This window comes from Natator depressus, chromosome 4 (genome assembly GCF_965152275.1).
Source record: "Natator depressus isolate rNatDep1 chromosome 4, rNatDep2.hap1, whole genome shotgun sequence".
Taxonomy (NCBI): Eukaryota; Metazoa; Chordata; order Testudines; family Cheloniidae; genus Natator; species Natator depressus.
This window is the reverse complement of record NC_134237.1, coordinates 21,586,012-21,609,211: the sequence shown is the minus strand read 5'-3', so window position 1 is coordinate 21,609,211 and position 23,200 is coordinate 21,586,012. Positions and strand designations below refer to the sequence as shown.

Here is a 23,200-nt window from a genome sequence, read left to right as displayed (position 1 = left end):
CCAGGGATGTAGATAAATATTATTATCCACATTTTACAGCTGGTGAAATTGAGGCTCTGATTCAGCATCCTTTCTTTATTCAGCCACACTCAATCTGACTGTAGATGCGGAACTCACGCTTCTCATGATTTCCTTCGTATAGGGCTTCAGAGTGAAGTGGCACAATGTGTAGAGAAGCCCAGTGCTGAAGGCATAAGCATGAAATCTTGCCCAAATTGAAGTAAGTGGCAAAACTCCCATTGACTTCAAAGGGGTCAGGATTTCATGCACATTCTATGGAATCTATGTACAGTGTGATTTCCCCACATTTTTAAATGTGCAGATATTCACACCCTGTGTGTGTGTCTGTAATACATTAGTTCCTTCTGCCACCATATGCTTTCCAGACCTTTGTTTTAAATCTGTACACACAGGGCAGTCTTTTTAGCATCACCAAGCTAAAGTACTCTCGACGTAAGACATTGTAGTCATTCTGCATAGATCTCCTACATATGGAAGATAGAGCTGTTCACATACATTTTATATTTATTCATAAATGTTCATCGGTACCTGTCACCGTATTACCCTGGTTCTGAAAGATTTTTTTAAAAAGACGCCTGTATATAGTGGGCAGGCAGAATAAAACATCCTACCTCCTGACTTCAGCTGGTTGGAAATTTTTGAACATTTTTACTGTTGTTGGTTAAAAAAATGGCATTTGAAACCCCCCCACCCAACATTTTTAGTGAAAAATTGTCAACATTGTTTTGCTTTCGATGGATTTTCATGCTATTTTTAAGATGTAAATGATTAAAATGACTATATTTTTATTAAAATAGTTATCAGAATTATTCTCTTGTAAGAACTGTTTTTCAAAAATAAATCATTTTGAAATTGTTATTGAAATCCATTTTTCTGTACGGAAACAAATTCAAAAACCATTTTGATAAACAAGTCAATAACATTTTCCATTTAAATTATTGCAAAACAATCCCCCAAAAATGGGTAATTTTCAAACCCTGTGAAATTAATACAATTTTGACTTTTTCACAATTTGTTTTGTGTGTGTGTGTGTGTGTGTGTGCACATGTTTTGATCAGCTCTATTCCTGGCTACCAGCAATAATCAGGGAAAGGCATAACACAGACCCCAACTATGCAAATTCTTACACATGAACATAAGTGGGGCTATTAACCATACTAAAGTTACACATGTACATAAGTTCTTGCAGGTTCGAGGCCACAGCTTATGCTATGCCCTGCACACTGCTAAATGAGACTGATGTGCCTTGAGAGGGAGTGGGTTCCATTGCTTGGACCCTTCTACTGTGAATGCTTAGTCATCCATGGATCTTTTCAGGAACTGTGGAAGTCACATATTACTTCCCACCCAGCTCTACTCTTCCTCTATTCCCTTCAGTATTCTCCCCAACAAGTTTCATAAACCTACTTAATTCTTCATTCTGAGATCAATTTTTTTTATGGACAGGTAGCAAGACTGTCTCCCTTTTATATTTTATTAAAGCTTCTAAGTCCATACGTTATGTATCCATTTTCTTTTCATTCAAATTCTGTCCTAGGTAAATAGGAGATCTTTTTGCTAACTAGCACACCAGAGATTTAGTCACTTAAATCGCAGTAGCTGGAATAGCAGTTAACTCTACATATCTTTCATGCAGCAGTGGGAAACTATATTTCTTACTGTGTCACATGCCTGCTCTCAGAAAAAATGCCTGATCTGGGTTTGTTGAAATAATTGTAACCCTTTCCCCCTCAAATTCTCCTCTCCCCAATGATAGTCCAGACTAGCAGATCCTGTTGTTCATGCATCTCCTTAACCATCTATCTGGGCAAGTGGAAAAACTCAATTTAGATAATAGACAAATGATGTGATAAATGCTGGATTTTCAATTTATGCTGAATAAGAAAAGTTTGTCGGTAAAGAATTTAGCCACTTTCCTTCTTTCAACCTCATTTCCAACTGACTCATTCTGCCACTGACATTCCAACATCACCCTCCACTTTATTTCCTGTCGCCTCCACTCTGTTATTGATCACCCATAGGCAATCCAGTAGTATGTCTTGAAATCTGTAAGGATCTCACCAATATATTTGTATACTATGTCTAATATTTTCCTATCCAAAGAAAATTTCAGACTTTGCTGCACCAGCATGTTCTCAGCAACGGTCACTGGAAGGGTCATTTCAGAAAGTCACCTGTGCAAAGTGGAGTGAAACACACTAGCAAACCATAATGGTATTCTTATATACTTGCTTTGCACTCACTTTACACAAAAGGAACTGACTGTACCTAGTGCAAGACAATGGAGAGTCAGTCCCATTCTGAGCAGCTTCTATTCAGAGTAGGCTAGGAACTCCATCTGCTTCCAACCTGAGAAATGTAAATCAATCAGGTGATTGAAAAAAGTAGTTGTCACCAGCTCTTCCCACTTGTACCTGAGAAATGGACCAAAACAAGTGTAACAGAAGTAGTAAAAGAGGCTAAATATTTGTGTAGGAATATATGTCTCAACACAGATTAGAAACCTGTGGGTCCAACCTTTCTCCCATGAAAGCTACTCAGAGTTTTGCTATTGATTACAGTGGGAGCAGGACTGATCCCTATAGTCATTGCAGTTAACACAGCTGAATCCATATTATGAGATGGAAACTGTTGACTATTTTGTGGTTCTAAAAAATGTAGGCACAAAAGTGAATAAATTGATTCTTTAAAAACAGCCTCCACCATCTGAATCTGGATCACTTCAGATTCTGATCAGTTCAGGAAAGTATCTATTCTCTCACAAACAGGTGTTTTCTTAGGTGATACTGGCATCAAAGCATTCAGCAGGTTTAAAGTCAGTCTGCCGCCCCCAGGCGGGCTGATCTGTTGAATGGAGTTCCCTAACCTAAGGAACATACACTGGAGTATTGCAGCATGTGACTGAGGGGAAGTTGCAGTTCAGATCTTAGGGAAACACACTGGTGTGCATATTTGAATAGGATATCCAACCCCTGCTCAGCAGAGACTGACAGTCATCCCAGAATTATATTACTCAAGTTAAGGGCATCTAGCAATCAAGGAAAGAGAGTTAAGAGTTGGGAGAGGAAACATGGGAAGGTACCAGGGCTGATTGTACTCAAACCCAGGAAGGAAATTCAAGACGGGGATCAAGTCAGGGGAGTTTGGGGAAAAGGATAAGGATAGTGGGTAGGGTAGGATTACATGTAGTTGGATTGGGAGGAGATTGGGCAGTGTTTCAGATTAATACGGTATCTAATAGTACTAATGACGAAAGTCTTTTCATAATTCTGATGACTAGGAATTTTGGTTGGGAATTTTCTATTGAAATGATTTTTTGATGGAAAAAGCTGCGTCCACAACATGGAAATATACTCTTTAATTTTCAGCCAAACATATTTTCTGTTTCTGTATATGTCAATGGGTATCTATGGACAAACTGGACTATTGTTCAGGTCTCTGGAGCATATAGTGTTAAAGGGGGTGGTTAAACATATACATTTTGGGCTACATCCTGGAAGTCAATGAGATCCTTGCAGCACTCGACCCACTGAGAATCCACTCCTGTGTTCTGAGGCTTAATGCTGTCTTTTGTAAGTATAAGCAGGTAATGGCACATTCTTTGACAGACACTAATCATAAAAAACAAATGCACATGTATGTTTTTACCTTTCATGATAAAAAGCAATAAGTAAACCAGTACTAACTCATTTCCTTCCCCCCCACCACCCCAGTAAGAAATTTGCAAAGGGGTCAGATTGTTCAGATAGAGCCAAGGATAATTCTCCCTCTAAACAGGTGTATCATTTTAGACATTTTTTAATTGCCATCTTTCCTGGCTTTGCAACAAGATAGAATACTCTAATAGATATTCAGTGTCAGACACCTGTGATTTCATCTGAGACAATCGAGCCCTCGTCATGCTAAATCTTCATCGATATGAAATGTACTGATCTTCAATAATATGTTCACACAGCTTTCGAAAGACTTATGGTATTTACAAAGAATTTTTGTTCATTGCAGAGATAGCACTTGTACAAATCCCATAGATTTGAATTGCAAGCTTTCTGGAAGCCTCGTATGCTATTTGTAAACAGTCATATCCTTGGTTGTGCTTTGTTTGTATGTTGCATTTTCTAAGATAAGAATCCTTTATAACAACGTAGCAACCCACCATCAAGAAGATTTTCATAAGGATTTCTGCTTAGGTGTATGAAATATGTGAATGTACAGTTGGCGTTTCTGTAAGGCAACCACCCCAAATGTCTAAGTATTATGTACTGGGGCACTGAAGTACATTTAAAGTGAACATGCTGCCGATAATATATTTCTTAGCAATTTTATTACCAAGATAGCAGATTGAATTTTCTTGCCTAAACATTTAGAGGATGAAACCCTATTTAAAGGCAAAGGTTTACTAGATCTTACTCATGAAGACAAAATGGCATTTACAACACACATTATTGCTATAGTTCAAGACTGAATGGCAATTTTTCACACAGAAAATGAAAAAAAGATTTCACTGTGCACATTAAATATACAGCAATGTTAAATTCATAGTATTTCTCATTGAACATTACTGAAACAGTGACTTGAATTAATGTGGTTCAGCAAATACAAAGGCTTCCCCCCAAACAAAACAAGAAGATTCTCCTTTTCCACGTATTTCATAGGTCTCCAGAATGGTAATGATTTCACCTGGTTCAATGAAAGGGCCTGTGCATTCTAACAATAGGCTGAATGGGTAAAGAAGTGTGAAGTTGATCCATTAAGGATTAGATGAAAAATATGGACTCAAGTAGCCTAGCTTCGGTATATCTGACACCCCTGAAAAGGTTAATCAAGTCTCAGAAGTTACTCTGTCACTGTGTAATGCACTCAGGATATGATCAGTCAATGAGAGTTTGATTTTACATTATAAAGCTCAGCATGGCAGAGTCCATGTCTTTATCTGTGTCTTGTACAATGCCAAGCTCAGTATCAGCACTTAGTTAATAAGGATAACAAAATGCTTGCAACTTTGTGATCTTGCGAAAGACTGTTGTGGGTGACGTTCCTTTGGAAATAGTCTAAAATTGTCTTTTTGGCTTTCAGGAGTATGTCTCTCTCCTGCTCATATAGTTGAATCCTAAAGATGCAGATAAGGCTGTAATAGGAGTTTCAAAAGCATGTAGGCTTCCACAGAAGAGATTTCACAGCCAAAAAATAAACAAAAGGAAAAGGACGGGAGTGCAAGGAAGCCAATAACTCTTCTATCTACAATTCATGACAGCGATTCAGGTGCTGATTCTTGAGGCTCGTATAGAGGAGTGAGGTGGAAAGGACTTGGGGCAACGCTGCTTGTTCCACTACAGAAGAAGGTATACACAGTTTGCTCGAAAAAACTGCAGATTTCAGCATGAATGATAACAAATATGAGGGGGAATGCATTCAGTGATAACTACGTTTGTGTAGGTGAGGAAATGATAATGCAAGCTCCAGAGTAAATTGGATGGGCTTGTCAAAGCCAAACCAGATAATGTTGCCATGGTTATTGAGTCACCCAGATAAAGAGACCAATGTTCGCTCTACTGTATAAAGGTTTGGGATAGTCTTTGTGATCCTTTATGTGGGCTTTTGGGAGATACTAATGTTCAGATGTGCAACCGGGTATCTCTGTATCATCAGGGAAAACAAATCAAAGAGTTAAAATGAAGGGGAAGGGATGTCAAAATGCTGTTAGAGCCATCGTTTGGGACGATTTCTAATCGGGTCACATGAGAATCTAGATTGATTGATTTATCACTATCTTTTCTGCAAAATGGATAGTCTTACTGATTTTTTTGATCCGCAGTTATGTTCAGTATCATGTGTTTTATTGGATCAAGTGGCTTATATACTTCGTCAGATGCCCAGAAATGAGTTTTAAAGGCTGAGGCAGATACATGCACACGCTGTAGAAACTGCATTTAAGTTTTTAACAGGAACACACAGGCAATTCTACTTTGTTTTATGAGTGAAAAGATCACTGTGAGTTAATGCACAATATATACTTGCCAGGAGATGCAGCTTGTTGTGTATTTAAAAACAAAGTTATTTTCCCCCTTTATTGGCGCAATAGGAATAGCAACAATGCTACTGGGGAAGATGATTTCCAATTTATTGCTACTCAAGGCCTGGATATAATCAGAGTTCTTGGTCCATAGCTAATGAGTTTGGAATTTTTGTGGCAGAAAAATTAAAAAAACATGATGACCTATCAAGAATCTGGCTGCTGTGAGAATATAATTAGTGCCTATGAAGCTGGAGACCCAGCTTGAAGGATTTTGTGGCAAGGGCAGCAAGGGCAAAGAAAGTCACATTAAAAAGAGATGCAATCTCTGGTGGGTCATTTGAATTTCATCTGCAGGGTAATTTCCACGCCATTTAGCCATCTCCACAGCAGGAATAAAGAGGACTAAATACGTTATTAAAATGACAAAGTCATACAAGGCGGGGGGGGATTTGGGCAGTACATTTGATAAAATTCAGTGAGAGAGTAGGATGAGTTAGTATCAAATCAGGGATTTCAAGTGTTTACAGAAAGATACGGTACACTGGGGAGGAAGGGGCTGGAGCACACACATTCAAGGTTCATGGTGTGCTGAGGATTAGTCTCATACAAGCGGAAGAGAGGATTATAAAACCACTACACTAGTGTGGTTTGCATTTGTTCCCAGCACTGGTGACTCTGCTTATTTGGGTGTCGGTCAACGAGCTGCAGGTTACCTTTCTGACAACTTATGCATGGTGAGATCCATTAATAAACCATTAGTGGATTTAGGCCTCCAGTAAATGCACTGTTATTGAGGCTTTTTTTCTCCTTGAAATTCAGATTTTTAAATCTAGGCTTTTCAGAGCAAAGCATGTGCCTCACTTGTTAACTATCTGACTGATATAGGCAAAGAAAAAGGAAGGGGCTTTCTTGCTTTCAGATCACATGGGATTCAGAGGAAAAACAAATGCAGTAGGTCAGACTGGTCTGTGGTAGGTGAGATGCATGTTTTCAGTCCCAAACAAGCCTACTGTTCCCCATTGGTGATAAACCCAGGGTTAGAACAGATTGTGAGATCACTGTCTGCTCTCCCTTGAGGTTTTCATCAGTTGAGAGCAGCCTCCATTTTCAGTGTAGGCTCCAAGGAATCTCCTTGCTGGCATATGCTGCCAGGGGATATGATGAATCAACTCATCTCCTAACCACCCTAAGAACACCTCCATCCTGCTTGTGATGAATGTAGCCATGTAACTCTCCTTATTTTGCTTTCTGTGCACTGCACCTTTAACTTTCTACAGAATGCCCCTCTCTGCAGGGGGAGCTGCCATTTTTTGAGGCAGGGTTAATGCAGCATATTACAGAGGAGACATGCACTGCCCTCTCTCATGGAAACTTTATTTTTGTTCTTTCTGGTTGTGTTGTTTTCTTTAATCTAAAGTAAACACCAGACTGCACGGGAAACATAACTGTGCACATTGGGGGGGGGGGGGGCTAGCTGACTGACACTCTTAAGGGAGGATTTTCTGGGGGAAGGATCCCTATCAGGGTCAGTTAGGACATAAGGTAGAGCAGACTTTGTGCAAATTTGGCCTATAATGTTTGTTCCTGCTAAGTGTGGGAGTCAGAGCCTTTTGGAAGGACAAGTGTCTGTCCATTACCTTTACTTCCATAGAAAACCACTGACCTTCATTAAAATCACAAGTCCTGAATTGAGGCAGTATTCAAATACCTTGAATTCCTAAAAAAAAGCAGTTATGAATAGATTGCCTAGCTTTAAGCTATATTTTCAGATTATGGGACTCCAAAGTATTTCTCCTGACTTCAGTGCATTTCTTTCTTTCTTGTTTAAGCTTCAAGTATATCTACCAATGAGTACTAAGAATAAACCTGGTGTTTTGTGACTTTCTTAGAAACAAGTTCCTGGCAAATGAAAGCAATATAACTTAGAGAGCATCCAAAACTTGTTGGACCAGATTTTCAGCTGCTGTATACTGGTGTAGCTCCATTGACATCAATGAAGCAGTGCTGATTTATAGCAATTGGGGATCTGATCCATTATCCAGCAGTGAAAGAAATTATTTAAACAAGCCCAGTTAGGAGTCTGATACCCAGTGCCTTGCACCCTGTTTAGACATTCACATCTGAGAAAAGTGAAGGCCAATTGGGAGGAAATGCTGCCAGAACAGAGTTCTCTGTTCATTCATGTCATTGATAGCATTTTACACCCACTTTGCACTGGTGTAGGTGACTATAAATGGTGTCAGGCAGTGGAGAATCAGGCCTGCAATTTTTAAACCAATAACATGTTCAAACTGCTACCACCAGACATTTGGATGCATGTTCTAATTTATATTATGCTGCTTTATCACATGACATCAACTTGGAATGGCTCATACAGAAGGAACCCATCTTGATTTGCATTAACAATCAATCAATTTGAATAATGTGCAGAAACAAACAAAATCTTGTATATTCATTCATAGACTTCAAGGCCAGAAGGGATAATTCTAGTCTGACCTCCTGCATCACTCAGGTCAAAGAACCTTATGCAATAATTTCTGTATCAAGCCCATAACTTCTGCCTGAGCATATAGTACACTATAGAATATATTTTTAAAAGATATGCAGTCCTGATTTAAAGGCTCAGTGATGGAAAATCTACCAATTCCCTGGCTAAGTTCTTCTAATAGTCAATTACCCTCACTGTTAAAATGTTGCACCTTATTTCCAGTCTGAATTTGTCTAGCATCAGTTTCCAACCATTAGATCTTGTTATGCCTTTTTCTAGTAAAGAGCTATTTACTACCATGTTGTTTATGTACAAGACCATGTACAAAATTATGAAGACAATGTAGCCTTAAAATACAAAGATATTGACAAATCATATAAGGCCAAAAAGAAAATACACATAGTTTTCACTTGATGCAATAAGCTAAAGAGGAGCCCAAATTCTGAGCTGCAAATCCTATGCAACACCTCTGGAGTGAAGGGGGTTGCACAGGGAAAAATCAGGGCAAAATTTGACCCACCGTATGCAGACTTGGGGGCTGATTCTCCACCGCCTTGTGAAAGCACACTTACCTGTTCAAGGTGAGCACAAAAAATGATCAGATCAGAATTCTCCACTCACTTATGATGGTGATATTTTCATATTACAGCCCCTGTGGACTCTCTTGTCACAGGAGTAAATGGTTATACAAGGAACAAGGCTGTGGAGAATCAGGTCCCTGGACTCCTGAAATTTCACCTGTCCTGCAGGATGGGAGTATCTTTCTTAGAGAAACTCAGTGTTATGCAATGGAATTTACCTTGCAGGAGAGGAGGAAATTCAAGGTACAGATAAATAACTCTGCAGGCTGCTTCATTCAAAGGTGGTATTTTGCATTTATGGCTGACTTATGTACGGTACAACAAGTAACCAGTAAATGTAGTGACAGGTGGATACTTGGCTGGGATGGAGCCAGTTGCCAGTCTGAGCCAGACTTCTTGACCGTAGTTTAACTCCAGTAAAGCATGCCCAGTTATTACCCTGTCAATGTACTTGTTACCGTTGACATTTTCAGACTGGAAAGCGAGCTTGTCTATTCCATCAACCACTAAATAGCCAGAGACGCGAGGACTGGAAGATGCAATGGTGTACTCGAAAACATACACCCCAAGATATGGAACACGGAACTTTCCACTTGCTGGGACATAGGAAGATCCATAGTTGACATCCAGATTATTAAATCTGATGGGGCCAGGAGTCGTCATCCCATAGGTGTGAGAGGCAAAGAAAGCCACCATAGGTGCATATCTGTAAGATCCTTTGGAAAAATCTGCAAAGAGTAAAGAGTATTTCTGAGATGTGTTTCTTGGTCTTTCCATCCCACTCCCCATGCGTTGCATAATTAAAGAGGACCCATACTGTATGTCAGAGTTTCAAGTAGGAAGTGAAACAGACACAGTGTAGAAACATTTAAGGTATCTCGTCAAGTAGCTTCAGCAGCTAGAATAGAAACAAAATGAGTCCCTATGCACTGCAGAAAATGCAGTTTCCTCCACAATTAGTGTGAAGTGCACCTACAAAAGCTGTATGTCAGAAACAGCAAGGGAACTTCATTGTTGACCGTACTGCATTATTATTAAGAAAAGCTTTTATTTTTCCTCTTGCCCCCACTGCAGGATCTCTTTCTTTCCCTGTGTCACAAATCTTTACACAGTGTGTATGGGTGTTCTGAAGCCAGGGATTGTGCTCACAGGCCCTACACAAATATGGGAGAGATTTAGCACTCCTGACAACAAATGGGGGAAAATAAAAATGTATGGGTTTTTTTCCCATTCCAGCTGAGCATACACACTAATATCCCTGCTACTGTACAAATGATTTTACTCACTGTTCACATGTAGTCATGAATGAGAAGCAGCCAAACAGCTGCTGCAAGTAGCATTCAAATCACATTTCATGTGGCTTGGATGTAAAATGTGTATTTATTTATTTTTAAGCTTGGCTAAACAAATATATTTTCTGCTTTCCCTGTTCCCAGTAGCATTTATGTGGCTTTCAGAGTGCAGATCATTAGGTGGCCTAGTAATTCCTCTGATTTGATTGACTGGCTGAGGATCTGGCCCCAGGCTCAGCAGTAGCTAATGCGATTTACAGCACACCCCAAGAAGTGCTGGGCCCATCATTTCCCAGTAAAGGGATTTCACTGTTGTGTAATAAAATTCCACCTCAGCTTGTTCAAATACATTTCTAACACCTTCCCCAGTAACCTGTCTACTCAACCCACCACGGAGCTCTCTCGGTTTGTGGCTGGCTCTGTGACCCAGACCAATTAAACCTTGTGATGTGGGCCATGCTAAAATAGGGTCATCAACAGGGATTAAGTCCTTCAATGCTAAAGCACAGGACTCTTCTACTTGAGCTAAAGGAGTAACTTTAAGTGGTAGCAGCAGTAGTAGGCCCTTATCCTCTGTGAACCAGTCTCTAGAGGGGGCCACAAGATATTTAGTCAGTGTATGATGTTAGCAAATGCTGGCTGATTAGTGCATGATGCAAAACGCTCATATGCGTTAGTATGTTGCCTTGCTAAATACTGTACTTACCTACAGTCACAGAATTTTCGTCTACCAACTTCTTACTGCAGTTGACTCCTCCAAAGGGGTGGCGACAAGCACAAATAAAACTCTGCTTTTCATTGATGCAGGTTCCTCCATTCTCGCAGGGGGAGCTAGTGCAGCCCAAGTACTCACCTGTTTTAAAGGGAAAAAAATAACCTGAATTGTCATGGTCGCTATATTCACCAACGTTAATTACAATGACGCCCACTGGGTCTTGACTAGGGCCATGCAAAACATTTTTATCCATACCTGAAATCAGGTGAAATTCCCCTTCTGAATTTGTGTGTGAAAGTCAACCTCAGAGAGCGTTCAGTCAGAGCAGGACCTTCCCTATCAGTCAGTCAATCTGTTCTACCTGCACATCTTCACTCCAGGCAGCCAGTTCCAGGAGCATTTTCTCTCTCTCTCTCACTCACTCACTCACACACACACACACCCACACCTCTACATGTCTTGTCAAGATTGGCTAGATGAGATAAGATGGAAGATGTTACAACCCTGCCTACTGTGGATGGATGGCCCAGGGTCATCCAACAAATTTGCAATTAGGCCATGGCAAGCAGGCCCATTGCTGGCCCTGAATCAGTGTCCACCAATCCACTGCAAGCTATCTCAGGGATGGCATTCATTACCCACCACTCCATTAGGTGGCAGCAGAACTGGGAAAGGTCACCAAGTTTGGGTTATTCTGGACCAAGATGGGCATCAAGTTCCCATGTCTTGGAGCTCTGCCAGCCGCCCCTCTCTTATAAAGTCAACAGGATTCATCTTGGATTCTCCTGAAGTTGTGGCGGTATGGCACAGGGACAGAGGCAATCCCTAAGTTATGTCATCTGAGCTCTGGAACATCATGATTTGTTCACTTAAAACCTTGCGCCTGCAATTTTGGGCATGCTACCACAGAGGCTGCTTTGAAAATCTGTCCCTGAAATTAAAGAATGTACAAGGTTCATACTGTTCAATGGAAAGTGGTAAAGATTAAGAGCTCCCAAACCACCTGCAGGCTTATGCACTTTTCTGAGCACGGAAGCTCGCAAATTTTTCTTCCCAAGTTATACCGGTCAATCAAAGCCAAAAATCATAGAGAACATTTTTCTTTGCTGTAATTTGTGGTGCATTGGTCTCACCCATACTATACAACAGACTCCGGTCTTAAGAGCAGAGTCCAGCAACTGAAATTGTGTATAGTCCTATGAAAAGACAGCAAGTTGGACAACTTCTAGGTGTGTAAGAATAGGATGGTAAATTTAAAGGGGTCGTTGGGAGATGAAAGGTCCTTTCAAAAAAGCTCTGATTGCCAGGGGAAGTGTTGTATTGTCTCTTTTCACAGATAGCTCCATGACTGCGAATGAGGTACCTTTAGTTTCCAGCACAGCCATTTCAGGTGCTACTGCATTTAGTCACATTATGTATATGACGAATGTTATTTCACTGAACAGAATGTTAAAGCTTTTTTCTCTTTCTGCAATGTCTCTTGAGTTTAAACTGATCAGACTTATGGACTGAAATACCAAAAAGGTTCTTGTGTATCTCATGTAATTTTTCCCGACAGTGAGTATCATCCGTCACAATAGAGCTTGAAATAAAGCAATGTAAGATTTCAGTGTCAAAAGTCACAACACGGGCAGCTGAAGATGAAGCACTTGTTTGCTCCTGCCTGGATAATCGCTTTGCTCTATATTTAATTGAAGTGACTCTTGACTCACATTGCTCAGACTCTCACAATTGCTTTTGTTGTATGTAAGGAAGGATGGATAGTGGCTGATTGTGCCACAGTTCAAAAGCACCAGCTCCTCTGCGTGGACAGCCCAGCGTGCATGGGATGCTGAATGCATCTCAGCCTGTTAACTGGCCTGTGTTTGTGCCTAGCTGCCAGGGACAACCAAAAAGGAACACATATATCCCTGAAGCAGCCAGGAGGAGAGGCCAGTGAAGCAATCTGCATTGGGAAGGAGATGGTTGGTTAAAGGGCTGCAAAGAGAGGAACATGTGTACCGTGGAGAGTGAAGTTAAACTCATCAAGAGAGACCCTGAGCTGATATAAATTGGCATAAGTCAATGGAGTCACACCAATTTACAGCAGCTGAGCATCTGGCCCTCCAATTCCTAGAGACGACCAAGCCAAGTTATTAAATAATCCATAAAAAGTGACAGGTTTCAGAGTAGCAGCCGTGTTAGTCTGTATTCGCAAAAAGAAGAGGAGGACTTGTGGCACCTTAGAGACTAACCAATTTATTTGACCATAAGCTTTTGTGAGCTACAGCTCACTTCAGCTCACGAAAGCTTATGCTCAAATAAATTGGTTAGTCTCTAAGGTGCCACTAGTCCTCCTTTTCTTTTTTCATAAAAAGTGAGGAATTTCCCAGAGGAGCTCATCCTCTAGCTATCTGCTAAAGCACTGTAGGCTCTGTGCTGACCTTGTAGTACACTATGACCCTGTCAAGCCACCAAATACGTTCCTTCTCCTTGCACCATTCAGCACTACATGACATCCCTAAACACAACTGCCATACTATACACATCTTCTGAATGCAGTAAGTTGCAAACAGACTTCACTTAGGGAAATGTCTCTGAGCACAGCATTTCATCTCTTTTTATTTAAGCCTTCACAAGTCACTAGGACAGGTAAGTGAAAGAGAGGCTCGGCAAGGATAGTTAAATGAAAGGTTTAAATGGCCGAAATAACTGCACAGGATAAGATAAACCAGGTTACTAGTTACATGCCATACAGTGGGACAGAGGACAGATGTAGCATTAAGGCAGAGTTCTGCTACTCTTGGTAAAGGCACACGGCCACAGTCTCTCTTTAGGGAATATTCTGCCGATTGTGGTACAAACAAATCTTCACACAAGTAATGAAACTCTGTCAGTATCCACTGAGGTGCTATTTAGAGAGAAATCAGATATTTACTAATCTGATGGAACAGATTATTGCAGCTGGCCTGCTTATGGAGAGGCATGAGTCCAATTATTTAATTTGGGAATGGTTTAAGAGGAAGGCATTTAGAAGTCATTTCTCAATGCTTGGTTTTCAGTAACCGTGACTGTCTAACTACCTGCAACCATTAAAAGATGGGCAGAGTTTGGGATTATCCTGAGCCAAACTGATTTCTAACACTCCCATAGGCTGTCATACCGCAACGTAGTCACAATTAGGTCAGTAGTCTGAATCTGGCCCAGTCTGACAGCGATAAAAGTAATGGCTGTTCAGTGGCACAGGCGAAATGAATTCCTGGTCTCAGTCCAGTGGCTAGATGTCCATAGCACAAGAGGCACAGATTGATTGACTGCCCTGGAGGCAATCTCAGCCGAGAGGCCAAAGCTGCATGGAATTACGCTGTCACCTCACTAGTAGCATTCAGGGTTGAGGCACATTGGCCTTGCCGTGGGGAGGTAGCTTGTACTGCAGTAGCTCTATCCTTATGGGTTCTTTTTTACAACAGAGAATGAGAGTCTCCAGGACCTCCATTGCAATGCCTTTTGTGAGCACTAAATTAAAAAAAAAAAAAAAGCCATCACCATCGCCTTTCATCTGCCTATTATTCTATCAAACTAAATATGCACAATTGAAGTATGAAGAGTCAAATTGAATTAGAATAATCATCAGCCTCTTGCAATTAAAACACTTAATGCAAAATACAAATGGGCTTATTTTACTGCAGGCTTGAATGATAAAGCAACAATGAAAGCTTAACATTTCTGTCAGGAAGAGTCAGAATTTACATGTATCAGTAAAATGTGACCCAAAATAGATCTCTATTTCCACATCTACAGACTTCAGAACTCCATCTTAACCCTCATTATGAGTGTCCCACCCCCAATGGAACAAATGGGAATTGGGCATTAAAATTAAATGGTCTGATATAGCTTATTGAAAGACAAAAACGTTCAGTCTGTACTGTTGTTATCCATTATTGCACATACCATGCTTCTGGGGAGTCTGAGCCAGAAACAATAAGCAGGAAGATAGGAAATAAAGTGGAAATATTATTGAAACCTTAACAAACTATAACTTCTGGGATGCTTGATTCTCTGATGAACTGTGAACGGTTGACTTTAGTCAGGTCCATGTGAGTGTACTGAGATGGAAGGAATGGAAATAAGATACAGGAGATGAGAACAAAGAGAAAATAACCTTTATGCTTATCTCTCCCTTTCCTGGTCTCTCGCTCTCTCACACACAGGCACAAAATACATCACTTGCTCAAAGACTGTCATCCCACTGAAGTCAGTTACTTGGTGGAGCCATTACTTAGATCATAACTTTGCATTCACTTATACGCATACAGAGTTCAAACTCACACTGTAGTCTCACTGATTACCCATTAACATTAGTCACAAAATTCACATTCATTTAAGTAGGGTCAAATCCTGATCACACTGAAGTCAATGGAAATTCTACCTTTGATGTCAGTGGGACCAAGATTTGGCTCTACTTGCATATGGGTTGCAGGATTAGGCTCCTCAAGCTGTCACAAAACTAAACAGAGGGCTTGTCTTCACTACGGGGACATTGACGCCACTGCAATCAATGTAGCGGGTGTCGATTTTGCAGGTCTAGTGAAGGCTCGCTAAATCAACGGCAGATCACACTCTGGTTGACTCCGATACTCCACCTTTCCGAGAAGAGTAAGGGAAGTTGACTGGAGAGCGTCTCCCGCCAATGCAGCTCAGTGAAGGCACCGGTGTAAGTCGACCTAAGCTATGTCGACTCCAGCTATGTTATTCACATAGCTGGAGTAGCTTAACTTAGGTCGACTTACCCTGGTAGTGAAGACAAGCCCAGAAAAACAAACATCTAAGTCCTATTAAAATCAGTAATTAGAGAATTGTAACTCAGTGGCGATGCTGACCATTTGTATTTGGAGACTCTTACGGAGTGTTGTGTATGGTTTCTTAAAATATGGATGGGGGAGCCTTTCTGGATGAGAAAAATCCCTCCCACAAGGAATAGGACAGAGTGGACCAGAGGCGTAAGAGGGATAATGTTTAGACTATTTGTAGAACTGTACAGTAATAAACTAGTGACAGTGCTAAGGGGTTATCTACAGTGCATTCAAAAGCCTCAATATCTTCAGAAAATCCTATAGAAACCTTACTTTCAAACTGTATAGAAAAATTACTTAAAAAAAAAAATGGGTGTTTGCTATTATCTGCAAAGATCCCTGCTTTCTACAAGCACATCCAAAGTTATCAAGAAAGCTATTTGTGGAAAATCCAGTCATATAAATAATAAATAGGACTGACATTTATTCATTAATGCTTAAAAATAAGCAGCTGGCAGCTTCCTGTGCTCCAGGCAGTGGCCCTTGTGACAGTTTCCAACAAAGTGAAAGATCCAGGAGGGATCAGTGACATCAATTTTTTTTCCCTTTAGTTTTAATTAGGATCAAGGTTTTTTGAGTTTCCATCTTTTGTGCAATGACGGAGGCAGGCAGAAAACAGAGATGGCTCAGAAGGAGTTGCTGTTCTTAGGATAAATAATTGAAATTTGCTTTTATTTTATGGAAAGGGTTTTGCACATTTCAGTGCATTTTTAAGCATCTTTCAGTTGCCAGATAAAAGATTGACTTATCCCCCGAAGGATAAGACAACTTTGAGCCCAATTCTTTGATCTTTGGGTTAATGGGGTTAATGTGTGTTTAAACTGAAGCATGTGCTTAAATATTCTGCTGAATAGCTGGACTTAAACACATGCTTAAATACTTGAACTGAAGCCTTGCCTTAATCAGTGTTTTTTCCAATAAAGCTCAAGATCTTGCAAGCTATCACGAGAGGGTCTCAAACAGAGTGAAACTGCAGTTTTCTTTTTAAATCCAATGGATATTTAGGAATCCTTTTTTTGCACCATTGGCTTAGCTTTAGTAATGGATGTGTGGAAATGGGGAAAAAACTGGATAGATTCCTGCACACAATGCAGATTCCAAGAATCTGGGGGAAAATGGGATAGAAAAGGTGGATGAGTGACACAAAGAGATTTGCCCACTTAAGCATGTACTTAAGCATGTATAAACAGGGGAGTGTAACATGGACATTTTTATTTCCCTTACCATTCCCTATCCTGCAGAGACCGTGAATAATTTTTTCAGAAAGCGCCCAAGTGACTTAGGAGCCCATGTCCCATTTACCAAAGTCACTTGGGCTCCTAAATCGCTAACCCATTTTTGAAAATTTTACCCAGCATCTTAATTTTTTTCTCATTTTATTTCCTCTTCCCAGAAGTGACACAGACTAAGCATTTGCTTGTGTTGTAGAATTTCAGTCAAATCTTATGCCCAATATTGTACCTCACATTTTATCTTTTTACTTTTTGATATTTGACCTCTGACATGCAGTTAGGAACCCGTTCACACGTGATTCTTCTCTGAAATGTGCTTTTGTAAAAATGACGTCATCTTACTCAGCAGGATCTGCTTTTTCAGTGGGACTGCTCACATACTCAAAGGGAAACGTGCTTCAGTGTTTGCAGGCTTGGGGCCTATATTAAAACCCCCCCCCCCACACTTCCGTTAGTACTGCAAAGCCAGGCCAGCTGACAGCAATTCCAGGCCCCAGGGCAGAACAATCAGTGGGCCCCATGCCCGCAGAAGCCACGCCCGTGCGGACGTGGTCCACCTGACATTTTGGCGGAGCTGCGCTTGCTCTGGCAGGTGCCCAGTGAGATATTTCGGCTGCACTGCTGGGTGCACTCTTCTGGCAGGGCCAGGGCTTTTACATGCCCACCCGGTAGGGTTGCCAACTGTCTAATCGCACAAAACCAAAGACCCTTGCCCCACCCCTTCCCTAAGACCATGCCCCTGTCCTGTCCCTTCTCTGAGGCCCCACCCTCTGCTCACTCCATCCTCCATCACTCAGTCTCCCCCACCCTCACTCATTTTCACCAGGCTGGGGCAGAGGGTTGGGGTGCGGGAGGGAGTGCTGGGTGTAGGCTCTGGGAGGGTGTATGAGTGTGGGAGGAAGTGCAGGACCCCCCCGGGCCCATTTAAATTGCCCGGACCCCTGGGCAATTGCCCTCTTCCCTCCTCCTCCCCCCATTGGCGGGCCTGTGCAAAGCTGATGCAACCCTTGAAGAGCAAACTGGATTCCTATTCTGGTTTTCACATCTTTATTCTGACATCCAACTGCAGAACCTTTATAGCTAATGCATTAGCTGGACTGCCACTTGATTTTCAGATTCTCAGTTGAATTTGAAAGGCTGTGCTGGTATTTAAAAACTAACCCATCATTACTTTTACATCCTTTCACTGAGGGAAAAACCATGGGACCTCAGGAGGTCTTTTGTAAAAAGCCCATTTCTAGAGGACAAATACACTTTAAGAGTATGTCTACACTGCAATTAGACACCTGCAGCTGGCCCATGCCAGCTGAGTTGGGTTCAAAGGACTTGGGCTAAGAGCTATTTAACTGTGGTGTAGATGTTCAGGCTTGGGCTGCAGACCAAGCTCTGGGACGCTCGCACCTCACATGGTCCTAGAGCCTGTGCTGCCATCTATACCTGAACATCTCCACTGCAATTAAACAATCCTGCAGCCCGAGCCCCACGAGCCCAAGTCAGCTGGCATGGGCCCACTGCAGGATTTTAATTGTATTACACAGACACCCACAGTCACAGATATGTTGAGAGTGAGCTGCTGCATTATTTACTCCTAGTCATTTTTCGTCAAGTTCTCCTGCCAACTCTGTTGGGACTGCTAATTGACTTGGTTAATCACATTGATTACATAAGCCTTTATGATAACATTAAAGACCCCAGCAGCTAGTGTCTGGAAAATGCATTACCTGGTTCTATAGCGTTGTCTGTGTTTCTCTGACTTCGGCCTGCCAGACTTGTGGTGGCATTCACTGTCCCTTTTTTCACTGCAGCTGGTTTCTTTACAGTCTGTTTCATCTGCTTCTGAAGTTTGGTAATATTGCTCAGAGCGTCAGCCATGGATTTGTCCACATACCAGGTTAAATTAGACAGGATTGTCCCTTTTTTTATTTCTAATACAGACTCTATGAGCTCTTTTAGGCCTCTCTGCAGCAGTGGGATATCAGGTTGAGCAAGTTTAATTAACTGGGGTACACTAGCATTCACTTTTCGAATGCTGGCTGAGGCATCCTGACACAGCCCCCAAGCCTCATAGGCAGTCTTGTTCAAAAGAGGGATATTAACTGAGAAACGGATAGACTTTGCTTCCAGTGCCTTGACTCTGGAACTCAGTGTCTGTAACTTGAGAGAGACCATTTGTTCTTGTTCCGTTGAAGCAACTTTGCCTTTTTTTAGTGAAACACAATTATTCACCAAAAGCTTGGTTATATTTGACTCAATGCTCTGCAGGCGAACTTCTTGATCTTTTGAGACCACTGTAGAGTGTAACAGCTTTTCTTCTAGTCGACTGATGTTTTGTTGGTGCTCAACCATTTTGGATGATGTTTCATTTAAAATGTGGTAAACTTGTCTGAGGTCAGGGAGGCTTTTTTTCTCACGCTCTTCATATGGAAAATTGGAAAGGTTCTGAATTACTTTTGAAGCATATTGGTGGCTTTGCTTATCATTGATCAGTGTCTGAAGGGACTCATTCAACCGTTGGAACTGGGGAATAAACGCCAGTATGCTGTCCATCTTCTCGGCACCACAACAGGCCTCGGTCTTATTTTGCAGGACACTTAGAGTATCTTTCAGAACGTAGTTATCCTGAATGGAATCAACAGCACTGTTTAAAACTGTCATGGTCTTATTTAAGCCATCTTCTAGGTCCATGAGGCATTCATTAATACGTCTCTCAAAGACTTCATCTCGAGTTTGAGCCTCACTTTGAAGTCCGTCCTGGCTTTTGACAATTTCTTTGACGGTGGAACTCAGACTATTAACAACAGTGGTTAGGTTTTCCAACGTCCTGCTGATTGCTTCCACTTCAATTTGCTGTTCATACTCTGCAGTCAGACTAAACGGTGGTCCCTGCTCAATCAAGGGTTGGAGGATCTCCATATCGTAACACAAATCATTAATTTGCTCATTCATTTTGTCCATCTTATTATCCAATGGAAAGACGACAGCAGCTAGGGTTTTGTTTAAGACATGCACGTTCTCTTCTGTGCCCTTTAGCTTTATTTGGAAGTCATTCCTGCACTTTGACAATATGTCTTCACATACTGTATGAACAGAATCTCTCTGAATCTCTAATGTAACAGTAAGATTGCTGATCTTGATATCTTGTTCTCTTAAGTCATCATACAGCTGCAGCACCATTAGGCCATGTTTCTTCACTTTCTCTTGTAGAGTGAGAATATATTCTGTAACATTATCATTCACTGCTTTATCTACTGGAGGGACATTTTGGTCCGACATCTGTTCAGCTGATAACAGTTGCTCATGGACCTCTTTCATTTCTGTAAGAGTCTTATTCAGAGATTCATAGTAGATGGTGCTTCTTGACTGCTCATGCTGCAAGTCAACTTCCAAGGATTTCTGCTTTGCCTGTAGTTCTTTGATGGGCTTGTCACAAGCAAACCTCATCTCCTCTTTCATCTGCACCATGTCATTCTTCAGCTCCAGGATTTCATTCTTTGTTGGCCTGTCTTCTTTCTCCTGGGCATACTTTTGTTGGGTCTCATTCATCTGTTTGACTAATTCTTTTGTGCTTTCAAGATCCTCTGATAAACTAGACACAGTCTTGAAAATTTGGGCCACTGTCTCTTGCATGTCACTTTGGTAGACTTTAAACTGCTCTCTGATAAGGTCTTTGACTAGTTCATTGATACTTTTAGACTTGAGACCTAGAAAAAAAACAAGAAAAAAAAAAGCAAAAACCAAATAACTAAATAGTCTTTTGTTTATAGACATCCAACATTCTTTCATCTCATGAGTACACACAGTGTGTCGTAAGGAACTGAAATGTAATGGTTGTCTCATTGTGATCTGTTTGCTTGTAAATTTAATTTAATATGGTAGTAATAAAGTGGCCTGTTGGTGTTTGAGGACCTGATACTGTTTCCAGTGAAGTCAAATGGAGCTTTACTGATGATTGCAATCGGCTCAGAATCAGAGACTGAATGTGTGGGATCAACATTCATTTGCCTAGTCCCAAGCAGAGCAACAGAGAAGATGTGTGTGTTCTCTTGGCTTACTCTGAGAAAAAGGCTTAATCCTTCCCCTCAACCACCATGTTTAGAAGACTAGGGGAGGAAATATCTGTTTTACCTTGGCTGTGTTTGGTCAGGAGGGGGAGAAAGAAAGAAAATTCATTGTAGCTTACCTGTCATCCATGGAGAGTGAGTGGATAAAAGGAGATGGACAGGAAAAAGGGAATCGAGACGGAGGGGATGGATCCTTCTAATTTTGGTACTACTGACACTTTAGAACTTGTACGCAGCAGCAAGACCATTGAAAAAGGCTGGTGCTTTGTAGGTCACACCTTTGCCTAGTTGTAGTGGCACCTCTTGTACTTTTAATTTCGTTCACATAAGTACTAATTCTAGAAGGAGTTATGCCAGTGGAATTAAACCATGGTGATATTTGGCCTTAGGAAGAGCATAAGTCATACCTGACACATGGCTCTTTACAAGTAGCCAAATGTTTGCAAATGCCACACATGCTTTTGGTTCTTGCCTATATAACTTCTGAAAATTATTTGGGCTGCAATTAGGATTCAGAATGAAAAGTGTTCCATTCAACAAGCCTGACTACATAGGAAGCTCCTTGTTTTAAGCATCTTGAATTGTGTGTGTATTTCCAGCTGGAAAAGCAGTGAGCCAAACTGGTAACAGTAGCTTTTTAGGAAATAAGAACAGACCTGCTGTGTATTGTGTCTGGTGAAATGACTGGTAAACGCCCCAGATGCTTCGACAAAGAAGCTGTCAATAGTTCAGCTAGTGGCTTTTTTGAGCCAAGAGAGATAACCGGGAGGAGGGGTTGTAGGTGCAAGAGCATGAAGAGATGCCATTTAAGAAATGGCAGGGAGTTCTCCTGGCAATTCACGCACTTATTTATTGTGTTCCAGGGTCACAGAGGTTTGGGTGATTTTTACACACACACACACACACACACACACACACACACACACACACACACACTAACAGAGCAAAGGAATAAAACTGGGCTCTCCAAGCAGAGTTTTTTGTTGCTTAACTGCTGGACACAACTCTGCTGCAGCAGGAAAGAGGCAAAGTCAGAGACGATTGTAAGAAGGAAACCTGAGAATGAAAACCCAGTGGGCGAAGAACTGAAGATGTGGTTTAAGAATAAAATAATTTACAGACGCACTGTGGGTGTCTTCATCCAGGAGTCAGAAAAGTTGCTTCAGTTTGAAAAATGTTCCGGATTTTTAAAAGCGTAAACACGGGGGCAGGGCAGGACCTTAATGGATACGGAGAGGCACAAAGTACCCTTGTCAGCGCTCTTCATCTAAGCAGCATCAAGCCTTGCTACTATTTAGATGGGAGACCACTTCAAAGGAAACCTGGGTGCTGCAGAAAGAGATGTTTGTTCGGGGCTATGTGGTACCCTTACCTTCCCAGTCAATCAGTGCTCCGCCTTAGTGGACAGCAGCCTGTCTGTTGTGGAGCCGCAGCACCCCTACTTTTTGGATATCCCCCCCATTATCAAGCAGATTGACAAAATGCACAAGCCTAGGTTCTGCCCTGCCACTGCTGGGGGGGCATGGATGAGCGTTCACATTGCACTCCCCGTCAGGACCTGGCCCAGGCCGGGGAAGCTAATGATCCAAGTAGGGGACCAACTCTGGTGATGAATCCTAGTCATATGCCACCTAAGACTCATTGTGCATATGCTAAGAAGAAGGCTGCTTGCAGATCAGGGTAGCCAGCCAGCTGCTACACAGGGAGTAATCTGCGTCCTTTCAGTGGCTGCAGTGACCTTTTTTTTTGCCCTGGGGAAAGCAGGGCAGGAATTGTGCCTTCACAGGGGCTTCTGCCTCTGAATCACAGTCACTCCCTCTTGGGGCTACTCCTTGGGTGGTGCAACTTATATTGCCCCTTTGCTCAGGGCTGTGCTGGCAGCTGTATGTTAGTTAATTTGTAAACCAAGGTCCCCGCTACTGGTGGTCAGTAAAGATCCCTGTCCATTTTAGCAAGATTACAGGT

At 41.6% G+C, this 23,200-nt stretch overlaps 1 protein-coding gene across 1 annotated transcript in view; it reads right to left on the bottom strand.

Moving 5' to 3' along the window:
- Nucleotides 1-9,409: 9,409 nt before the first annotated feature.
- Nucleotides 9,410-23,200, bottom strand: part of MMRN1 (multimerin 1) — a 58,492-nt gene continuing 44,701 nt past the window's right edge. Inside the window, exons 6-8 of the mRNA XM_074949975.1 lie at nt 18,896-20,875; nt 11,102-11,248; nt 9,410-9,831 (exon numbers count right to left, since the gene is read on the bottom strand). Of these exons, the coding sequence (XP_074806076.1) occupies nt 9,410-9,831; nt 11,102-11,248; nt 18,896-20,875 (2,549 nt within the window). The remainder of the gene's footprint in view (nt 9,832-11,101; nt 11,249-18,895; nt 20,876-23,200) is intronic.